General features: G+C 42.3%; 1 protein-coding gene across 1 annotated transcript; it reads left to right on the top strand.

Annotated features, from left to right (window-relative positions):
* Positions 1-257: 257 nt before the first annotated feature.
* LOC102260085 (aurora kinase C-like) lies at positions 258-4,488 on the top strand. Its single transcript, XM_014537233.1, is given in 4 exon segments — positions 258-307; positions 3,120-3,379; positions 3,382-3,504; positions 4,020-4,488. Coding segments are annotated over 4 exon segments (897 nt in total). The 3' UTR covers positions 4,484-4,488.
* The last annotated feature ends 7,334 nt before the right edge of the window (positions 4,489-11,822 follow it).

Raw genomic sequence — 11,822 nt, forward strand, 5'->3', positions numbered from 1 at the left:
ACCTCATTGCAAAAATAACACTGCTTGGTAAGGAGAGGCTCTGAGAGAGTTTTACCTCCCCCTGGTGGCCTGAAATAGATGTATCAATGCTGTCCTGGGCCTCAGTGAGAAGCTCTGAGAAGCTTGGTGATGATGCTGGTTATTGAGCTCTAAGCTCGGCCACAGTGGATCTGGTGGACTGGCAAATGTTATGTGATCAAGAAATCACAACACCACATGCTATATCCTGGTGCATCTCAAAGCCAAAATTTGGGAAGATGAATCCTGGTTTCCTGTTAAGCATAATTGCAGAGAAGAAGGAACCATGGTAATAGAATGGACCACAGAGAAGGCTCCCTCTTGTGAGCTGCTAGTTCCTTCACAGGTGGTGTGAAGGAATTTCTGGGCTCTTCTCAAAAGGGTGAGACCTTAGGAAAGCCATCTTTTCCTTTGTTTCTCCATGGTGTTGCCCCACTAATGGTCTTCAGCACAAGTCTCCTGGTACACAGATGCTTATCGGGCAAAGTGATTTCACCAAATTACAAGTAAACCATGAAGCAGGTAATTTAGAGGTGTGTGATGTATTCAGTCAACTGGATTTGGCTTCACACAATGAGTAGTTGTTGCCTCACATTTTTGTCCCTTTTGTTTACTACCTGCCTACTTGGGTCACTTCACCAGGGCCTTTGGAGATGCTTTCGACTTTCTTATTAGATTTTGCAGACTTAACCCTTTGGTGCAGGTTGGAATGGTTGTTCCATAGCCTGGATTCCAGCCTTCTCTTTTGTCATCATTTTTCTGTGTCTCTTAGCCAAATCTCCCCTGCTAGGCCCTTTCTTTCCTCATGGAGAAATTCTCCCTCAGAGATTGCATTTCCTTATTTAAATCTTTGTAGAATCAGTGTGAATCTCCCAGTCTTAATGGCAGGGACCAATTCAAAAACAGGAAATTACTGTGACATGTGGGAAGACTTAGCACCAATTTTCTATTTCTGACTCATTTAATATCCTATTAAACTGCTTTCATAGCATAGTGATTAAGAACATGGGCTCTAGTTCTGCCACTGTCTAACTTAAATAATCTTGGGCAGTTAACTGAACCTGTTTTCATCTCATTTTCTTCATCTGTTAGTTCATGGGGTTGTCCTGAGGATAATCAGCCACAACTGCACAGTACTGAGAACAGTGCCTGGCTCAGAGTAAGACTGTTGAGTGTTCGCTTTCTTCTGGTCAGCTACTATTATGTTTTTTGACTACTTCTTGTGGTGCCTCCAAACATGAACAAATCACATTTAAGTCTTGTTTAGATAACATTTGCCTATAGAAACAAATTGTCAAGAACTTCACTATGTTTATTTGGGAAATGCCATTCCTTCACTATGACTTTCACAAGCCTCAAAAAAGCCCATATGGTGGTAACAAAGACTCTGTGTATATAGACTCCCAGCTCATTCTTTCTACTTAACAAAATCACACTCTGGCTTTCTCTAGAACCCCCTTCCAAATGCCCAACTGTATACTGTTCTAGTTGTTGTGCCCATTTCATTTCCTCTTCTAGTACAAGTTCTGAACCCTCTCAAGTAATCTCAGGTAGTAGGTATAACTAATTTATATTAAACTAGTGGCCCAGTGCACAAAATTTGTGCCAGGGGGTGGGGTGACCCTCAGCCTGGCCTGCACCCTCTCCAATCTGGGACTCCTTGGGGGATGTCTGACTGCCGGTTTAAACTGGCAGTTGGACATCCCTTGTGCAACCCAGGACTGCTGGCTCCTAACCTCTCACCTGCCTGCCTGCCTGATTGCCCCTAACCACTCTGCCTGCTGGCCTGCTCGCCCCCAACTGCCTCCCCCTGCTGGCCTGCTTGCCCCCACCTGTCCTCCCCACTGGCCTGATCACCCACAACTGCCTTCCCCTCTTGGCCCCTAACCGCCTCTACCTTGGCCCCACCATCATGGCTTTGTCCAGAAGAACATCCAGAAGGTCTTCTGGAAGGTCTCCCAGTCTAATTAGCATATTACCCTTTTATTAGTATAGAGGCCTGGTGCACGGGTGGGGGCTGGCTGGTTTGCCCTGAAGGGTATCCTGGATCATGGTGGGGGTTCCCTTGGGGGGTGCACGGGTGGGGGCCAGCTGGTTTACCCTGAAGGGTGTCCTGGGTCAGGGTGGGGGTCCCGCTTGGGTGCCTGGCCAGCCTGGGTGAAGGGCTGAGGGCCGTTTTCAGGCTGGCCAAACCCCCCAGCAGGGACCCTCACCCCATGGGGGCGTGGCCAGCTGGGTAAGGGGCTGAGGGTCATTTTCAGGCTGGCCATGCCCCCCAGCAGGTACCCTCACCCCGATGGTGGCATGGCCATTCTGGATGAGGAGCTGAGGGCCATTTGCAGGCCCCTCCCTCAGTGGCCGGCCAGGGCAACCCAAGCTTCCCACACGCTCTGGCTTGCTTCTTGGCCGCTGCCCAAAGGCCCCTCCTTTGATGGCCATCCCAGGCAGGTGGGAAACTTGGCTTCCTTCATCACCGGGGGCGACCCAAGCCTCCCGCTAATTTGCATATTCCCTCCTGATTGGCTGTGGGGCATCACGGAGGTACGGTCAACTACATATTTTCTATTATTAGTGTAGATAGCTTTCTATTAAAATTTGTAATTTATTCTCATGGATACCAATATTCTATTGTGTGCTAGTTTATGCTATTTGGTCTTGGAATCTGCTCCATTCATTTGTGGGTTCCTGAATGGAATTTGGATAAATGTCTACATTGGTGTTTTCAATATATTCCATAAGTCTGAACAAAATCCTGACATGGTACTGCACACTCATCATTTCCTTCTCTTCAGGAATTACTCTGTGCAATAATAAATGCTATTCCTTCTTAGTGATTTGTTTCTGACAAAATTCAAAAATGATATTCCGCGTGAGTGCCCCTGGCGCTGTGTCCGGAGGAGGAAGGGCCGCAGGGCCGCGGGATGAGACGTGAGCGGAGCTGCGTGGAGCGTGCGGGCTCCCGGGAGGGACGGGCAGTTGCGGCCCACAGGCCTTCCGGGCCAGGAGCAGGGGCGGCGGTGGAGGGAGGGGGCCGGGAAGGGGAAGGCGAGCCCTCCAGACACCCTGACTCCCCCTCCACCCGACTCCCCAACCCGACCCAGGCCCTCCTCTCCCTCCCCTGGCAGCCGCAGCCTCACCATCGATGACTTTGACATCAGGTGCCCCCTGGGCAAGGGGAAGTTCGGGAACGTGTACTTGGCCCGGCTCAGGGACAGCCATTTCATCGTGGCCCTCAAGGTCCTGTTCAAGTCGCAGCTGGAGAAGGAGGGGATGGAGCACCAGCTGCGCAGGGAGATCGAGATCCAATCTCATCTGCAACATCCCAATATCCTACGCCTACACAACTACTTCCATGATGAGCGTGTGTGTACCTTATCCTGGAATACGCGCCACGGGGTGAACTCTACAAGGAGCTGCAAAAGAGCCACACGATCGATGAGCAGAGTACAGCCACGATCATGGAGGAGCTGGCGCACGCTCTAGCCTACTGCTGTTATGGGTTGGCTCAGTGAGATAGACTACCGACTCAGAATTTGAATTTTAAAAGCCGTTTATTAAGCTGGCCAGCTGTCCACAGCCCGCACCTTCCCCCTCTGGGAGGTTTGCAGCATGTGGCAGAGACCAAGGGTGCAGTATGATCCTTTATAGCAAAATCACACAGTGTCAGAAAAAAAACTAAAAAAACTACGAAGCATTTCATTAGAAGTTCACATACAGTTCACAAGAAGTTCATGAGAACAAAAAGGGGGTAAACAGAGTCACACCTGGTTGGGCGTATCATACCACATTGTTTTTCTAATACAATCAAGCAATTTTTCTTCCATGGTTCCTAACCCTGCAATCCCCCTCCATACGTCCGTCCCTCCTCCCAGCACATACACAATCCTTCTTCCATTCCTGACAACACAATCCTTCTTCCATTCCCTCCCCTTAGCACATTCTGTAACATTCTGTAACCCTTCCATGCCACAGTCCCTCACCCTAGTTCCTCACCCTAGCACACTGCCACGAGAACAAGGTGATCCACAGGGACATTAAGCCGGAGAACCTGCTGCTGGGGCTCCGGGGGGAGGTGAAGATTGCGGACTTTGGCTGGTCCGTGCACACCCCCTCGCTGAGGAGGAAGACCATGTGCGGGACTCTGGATTACTTGCCCCCGGAAATGGTCGAGCAGAGGACGTACAGCGAGATGGTGGACCTGTGGTGCATCGGGGTGCTCTGCTACGAGCTGCTGGTGGGAAATCCCCCCTTCAAGAGCTCCTCCTACTCTGAGACCTACAGGCGCATCCTCAAGGTTGATGTAAAGTTTCCTCCATCGATACCTTTGGGGGCCCAGGACTTGATCAGCAAGCTTCTCAGATACCAGCCCTCAGAGCGGCTGCTGCTGGCCCAGGTCTTGCAGCACCCATGGGTGCAGGCCCATTCTCGGAGGGTGGGGCCTCCACCCGCTCCGTCGGCCTCCTGAGCCCTGCCCACCCCGGTTCCTATGTGTTTGTTCAGGGATCTCTCCTGGCTCCACTATCATGTCTGTCTTTTGTATCTTCACTGTTAAAATATAAGATGCTAATTAATAAAAGATTAATCATTTATTTTAACATTAAAAAATGATATTCTGCTGAAGAAAGATATTTGCCTTTAAAGACAAAATTTTAGTTCTTTCAGCTATAATATAATATAATTTGATTTGTCATTGCTTCATGGATATTATATTTTCATCTTTGTTTTTCTGAATGCTAATATTCTAGTTATCTCTGTTTTATCATGAAGAAGATGAGAATTTAAGGCAAAAACTCTCAATACTTGAGCCAGTTTTACTGTTTTCTTTGCAAAGATGTAGGAGATAAAATGACCATTCCTATGTTAGCTCCTTTGCCCTGTGGAAAGGAACATAATAGAATTAACTAGAAGTCATATCTTAGTGTCTTTGTGGGTGGGAATTGTGAGGATAAGTAATGGCATCTTTATTGACTGCCATGACTATTTGGCAATGAGGGAAAACACTCTGAGCTAGTGAGAAGACTACATTAGCATAGTGAATGTGACACCTGAGTAGGTTACTGTACATGTGCTCTCTAGAATTGAGTCTCCTAGTCACTGAGTGATTTCAAATCCAGACACATTACTTTGACATAGTTGGATGAAAAGCTGGGAATTTCATAAAGGACCTCCTCTTTGAAAGGAGAGATGTGTCTCTTGTTTGTGAGATCACAGGTCTCCATGCCTCACCCTGAGCTGGTGGTGGCTTTGGGTGCTTCTTGACAGCACTATAAAGTAAGTGAGGGCCACATGGGGTATCTTTCCACATTTCTTTCAGGGACCCCTCACTTCACTCTGGGTCTCTTCTCCTGTGGCATTTCTGGCTGCCCAGAGCCTTTGCTTGGGTCTCACCCTTGGCAGCTCTTTCCCTTCTTTATAACTACCTTTGAGAGAAAAGATAAATACATAACATTTGCTTTTAACACCTATTTCCATTTCAAAACTCTCTACCTCTAAACTTATCTATATAAATTATTTAAAATTATTTTATTGAATATGTATGCTGAAAACTACAACCTACAGTTGAAAGAAATCAAGGAAGATCTGAACAAATGGAGAGACATATCATGTTCATGATTCAGAAGATTCAACATAAAAAAGATGTCAGTTCTACCCCAACTGATTTATAGGTTTAATGCAATTTCTATGAAAATCCAAGCAAGATTTTTTAGTAGACATGGAAACATTTATTCTACAATTTATAAGAAAAAACAAAAGAATTAGAACAATTTTGAAAAAGAACAAAAACGATGGTATAACTCTATCTGATTTTAACACTTACTACATAATACAGTAATCAAAATAGTGTAGTATTGGCAGAAGGATAGAAACAGATCAATGGAACAAATAAAAACCAGACAGAGGCCCATACAAAAATGCTCAAACAAGTCAATGGAGGAATGGTACTGAAGCAATTAGACATCCATAGGCAAAAACAAACAAACAAAAAAACCTTGAAAACCTTGAATTAAACCTCAAACTTTAAATTAAAATTATCTCAAAATAGATCATAGAGTTAAATATAAAACTGTAAAACATTTAGGAGAAAATATAGAAGAACATCTTCAGGACCTAGGGCCGTATGAAAAGGTCTTGATATGATACCAAAAGTATGATTCATTAAAAAACATCAATAAGTTAGAATTCATCAAAATGAAAAACATTTATCCCGCAAAAGACCCTATTAAAATGATGAATGGACAAAATCCAGAGTAGAAGAAAATATTTGCAAACTACATATCTGAGAAAAAAATTACATTTAAAATAGTATGTAAAGAGGTGATGTCAGAGGAATGGCAGCATGAGAACACACTCTTTTCTCTCCCTCTGAAATTTCAACAAGTTAACCAACAATAATTCAATAAAGAAAGCCCTGCTTAACAGACGTATACCTGAGAGACCCATACATTTATTCCTGGTTGCCCATCGAAGGGTGAGCAGCCAGGAATAAATGGGAAATAAGAAAGGAGGAAAGCACAGGTAGCCCACAGACACAGACCTACAGTGGGGAGCTCATGGCTTGGATGGCCAGGAGAGGATAGAAAGCCAGTGGTAGCAGCCACATCCTTTGGCTGGGAGGAACAAAGAGTTGCAGGTGGCAGACAGCAGGGCGAGAGGAATTTTGCAAACAGTTACTGAGTCAGCAGATACCTGACAGAGCAGGGGGTTCTGCTGCATGGCTCTCCACTGCCGGGTCAGACAGTGGTGTTTCAGACAAAGAAATGAAACCACAGAGCCCTGCTGCCCCTGGACTCCCAAATTTGCCTCCCATTGACCTTGGAGTCATGTCCAGGACCATATCATCTATAAACTAAGATCTTAGCAGTAGAACCACTGTTTCTCTCTGTAACTGATCCCCAGGAGGGATGGTTGGGGTGGGAGCCCACAGAGGTCAGGGGTTGCCATTACAGTTAGGGCAAAACAAACCCCACGTAAGTAGTGCAGCTATACTATTTTACAGAAGCCCAGGAGGTTCAAAACTGGGAGACTACAGAGGTAAAAAACAAAATCTTGTGATTCAGCACCATCTACTGGAAATAGTAGAAAAACCTCTTCAGAGATAAATGAGTAAGCAAAGGACAGCAACTACCATGAAGAACCGCAGTAAGGAGGATGACCAGAAAGAAAATGAAAAATCCCCAGAAAGCAAGCTGAACACATGGAAATATCTGATATAAATGACAGAGATTTCAAGATTGCAGTTCTGAAAATACTTAATGAGATGCGAGAAAATACTGACAAGAAATTCAGTGCACTCAGAAAACAAATCAATGAACAAAACATGAACTTTACCAAAGAAATGGAAACTTTAAAAAGAACCAATCAGAAATCCTGGAAAGGAAGTATGAAATTAAAGAGATTAAGAGTGAACTACTGAACATAAAAAACAGAAGCAACCAGATGGAGGAAATAATTAATGATATTGAAGATAGGAATCAAGAAATGATGCTGAGGGAAGAAGAGAGAGACCTGAGCATAAAGAAAAATGAAACAGCTCTATGAGACCTATCTGAATCCATCAGAAAAAGCAATATTAGAATTATAGGATTCAGGAAGAGGAAAGGAAGAAGCATGGAATGGAGAATCTCTTAAAACAAACAATGGATGAGAACTTCCCAAATCAATGGAAAGAACTAGATCCTTGAATCCAAGAGCAAATAGAACACCTAGTTACCTCAATCCAAAGGGGCCTTCTCCAAGGCAGTTGGTATTAAACCTGTCAAAAATTAATGACAAAGAAAAAATTCTGAAAGCAGTCACATGGAAATATCTGATATAAATGACAGAGATTTCAAGATTGCAGTTCTGAAAATACTTAATGAGATGCGAGAAAATACTGACAAGAAATTCAGTGCACTCAGAAAACAAATCAATGAACAAAACATGAACTTTACCAAAGAAATGGAAACTTTAAAAAGAACCAATCAGAAATCCTGGAAAGGAAGTATGAAATTAAAGAGATTAAGAGTGAACTACTGAACATAAAAAACAGAAGCAACCAGATGGAGGAAAATAATTAAGATATTGAAGATAGGAATCAAGAAATGATGCTGAGGGAAGAAGAGAGAGACCTGAGCATAAAGAAAAATGAAACAGCTCTATGAGACCTATCTGAATCCATCAGAAAAAGCAATATTAGAATTATAGGATTCAGGAAGAGGAAAGGAAGAAGCATGGAATGGAGAATCTCTTAAAACAAACAATGGATGAGAACTTCCCAAATCAATGGAAAGAACTAGATCCTTGAATCCAAGAGCAAATAGAACACCTAGTTACCTCAATCCAAAGGGGCCTTCTCCAAGGCAGTTGGTATTAAACCTGTCAAAAATTAATGACAAAGAAAAAATTCTGAAAGCAGTCAGGGAAAAGTAGGAAGTAACATACAAAGGATAACCCATCAGAATTTTATTTGATTTCTCAGCAGAAACTCTACAAGCCAGGAGAGAATGGAACCAATTATTCAAACATCGGAAAGAGAGAAATTTCCAGCCATGAATAATATATCCAGCAAAATTATCCTTTAAATATGAAGGAGAAATAAAGACATTCCCAGACATACAGAAACTAAGATGTTTTATCATCAGAAAATATCCGTTGCAGGAAATACTCAAGGAGTTATTTAACTGAAACAAAGAACATAAGTTCACAACACTGTGAGTAAGATCTCCAAAAAAACAGCATAAACAGGGATAATTTGTGACAACAAGAACATAAAAGGGGAGGGGGAAAGTTCTGAACTGGCAAAGAAAGATGAAGGTCAGATGCACTAAAAAGAAAAAAAAAACTACAGTATATATGCAACTTCATTTTTTATAAACCTAATGGTAATCACACACACAAATCCCCAAACCAGAACATAGAACGTTAAAAAAAAAAAGAGGAAACAAAGGAAAGAAGTATGGAATACCACCAAACAAAAACAACAGGGAGAAGCATAAAGGAAAACAAAATGGATCAAAGACAGAAACATAAGACCCAAAAATATAAGTTACAGAGAAGAAAATATAGGTACCAAACTTATGGAATTGGGTCATAGAGAACATTTTATGAACTTGACCTCAAAGGCAAGGGAGGTAAAGGCAAAAAGAAATGAATGGGACCATATTAAACTGAAGAGCTTCTAAACAGCAAAAGAAATGGACAACAAAGCAAAGAGGCAGCCAACAAGGTGGGAGATGATATTTGCAAACAGTAGCTCAAACGAAGGTTTTAATTTCCTAAGTATATAAAAAAACTCATAAAACCCAACACCAAACAAACAATCCAATCAAAAAGTGGGCAGAGGACCTGAAAATACACCTCTCCCAAGAAGACATACTAACAGCCAATCTTATCTAATAAAGAGGTAATATGCTAATTGACCCTCATGCCGTCGCAAAGATGGTGGCGCCCACAGCCAATAAGGAGGGAATATGCTAATTGACCGCCCCACCCTCAAAGATGGCAGTGCCCACAGCCAATAAGGAGGGAATATGCTAATTGACCGCCCCACCCTCAAAGATGGCAGTGCCCACAGCCAATAAGGAGGGAATATGCTAATTGACCGCCCCACCCTCAAAGATGGCAGTGCCCACAGCCAATAAGGAGGGAATATGCTAATTGACCGCCCCACCCTCAAAGATGGCAGTGCCCACAGCCAATAAGGAGGGAATATGCTAATTGACCGCCCCACCCTCAAAGATGGCAGTGCCCACAGCCAATAAGGAGGGAATATGCTAATTGACCGCCCCACCCTCAAAGATGGCAGTGCCCACAGCCAATAAGGAGGGAATATGCTAATTGACCGCCCCACCCTCAAAGATGGCAGTGCCCACAGCCAATAAGGAGGGAATATGCTAATTGACCGCCCCACCCTCAAAGATGGCAGTGCCCACAGCCAATAAGGAGGGAATATGCTAATTGACCGCCCCACCCTCAAAGATGGCAGTGCCCACAGCCAATACAGCTCTAGACAGATCAACCAAACAGAAAGTCAAAAAAGAAATATAGGCTTTAAATGAAACACTAGACCAAATGGACATAATTAACATTTACAGAACCTTTCAACCCAGGACATCAGAATATACATTCTTCTCCAGTGCACATGCACCATTTTCAAGGGTAGACCATATATTGGGTCACAAAACTAGCATCACAAATTCAAGAAGATTGAAGTTATACCAAGTATATTCTCTAACCATGATGCCTTAAAATTAAAATCCAACTACAAATAGGAAGTAAAGAAACCCACAAATACATGGAGATTAAACCTCCACTCCTGTGTTTATACCCAAAATACTTGAAATCATGTATTCGTGAAGATATATGTACCCCTATATTCATTGCAGCATTATTCGATAAAGTACTAGAAAAAGAAGAACTAAAGCAACCCCAAGTCAGCAGAAGAAAGGAAATAATAAAAACTAGAACAGAATTTGCAAATATTGTAACAGCCTTGCATCCCTGGAATATAAAAGTGTCCTGTGATAGAGGACTGGAAAAGAAGATGTGGTTCATATACACAATGGAATACTACTCAGCTATAAGAAAGGATGAAATAGTGCCATTTGCAACAACATGAATGAACCTTATGCTAAGTGAAATAGGTCAGTCAGAAAAAGCTAAGAACCATATGATTTTATTCAACTGTAACTTGTAAAAACAAACAGCAGAGTTGTGGTTGCCAGAGGGAAGGGGGGTGGGCATGGAGAAGAGGGTCTAATATGACTTTGGGTGGTGGGCATATGATGCCAGATCTTGTTACATAGAAATCCACACATGAAACCTATATATTCATGTTGATCAATGTCACCCCAACCAATTTAATTTTTTTAAAAAGAACCAATGGAGGCACAGAGCTACCAGAAAACAAAAGATAAAATGGTTAGTGAAAATACTCATATATCTGTAATTACCCTAAATGCAAATGGTCTGAATTCACCAATAAAGAAGCATAGAATAGCAGAGTGGATCAAAAAAACCCCAAATAAATACTGCCTACAAGAGACACATCTAAGCTACAAACACAAAGGTAGCTTCAAAGTAAAAGGGCGGAAAATGATTCTCCAAGTAAATAATATCCACAAAACTGCAGGTATAGCCATACTTATATCTGACAAAATAGATTAAAGATAACAAGAGAAAAAGATGAATACTTTATAATAATAAAGGGAAACGTAACACTTCAAGAAAACATAACACTTCTTAATATATATGCACATGAAAAACATAACACTTCTTAATATATACCAGGGAGCACTGAAATATATAAAACAACTACTCACAGAACTACTAGTAAAGGGAGAAACAGATCAAAGCACAGTCATAGTTGGGGACCTTAATACTCCATTGACAGCTCTAGACAGATCAACCAAACAGAAAGTCAAAAAAGAAATATAGGCTTTAAATGAAACACTAGACCAAATGGACATAATTAACATTTACAGAACCTTTCAACCCAGGACATCAGAATATACATTCTTCTCCAGTGCACATGCACCATTTTCAAGGGTAGACCATATATTGGGTCACAAAACTAGCATCACAAATTCAAGAAGATTGAAGTTATAATACCAAGTATCTCTAACCATGATGCCTTAAAATTAAAATCCAACTACAAATAGGAAGTAAAGAAACCCACAAATACATGGAGATTAAACAACATACTCTAAAGGAGAAATAAAAGATGAGATCAATGATATATAGAGACAAATGAGAATGAAAATACAACACATCGAAACTTCTGAGATGCAATGAAAGCATTAATAAGAGGGAAGCTCATATCATTA

This window comes from Myotis brandtii, unplaced genomic scaffold, assembly GCF_000412655.1.
Source record: "Myotis brandtii unplaced genomic scaffold, ASM41265v1 scaffold174, whole genome shotgun sequence".
In the NCBI taxonomy this organism is placed as follows: Eukaryota; Metazoa; Chordata; class Mammalia; order Chiroptera; family Vespertilionidae; genus Myotis; species Myotis brandtii.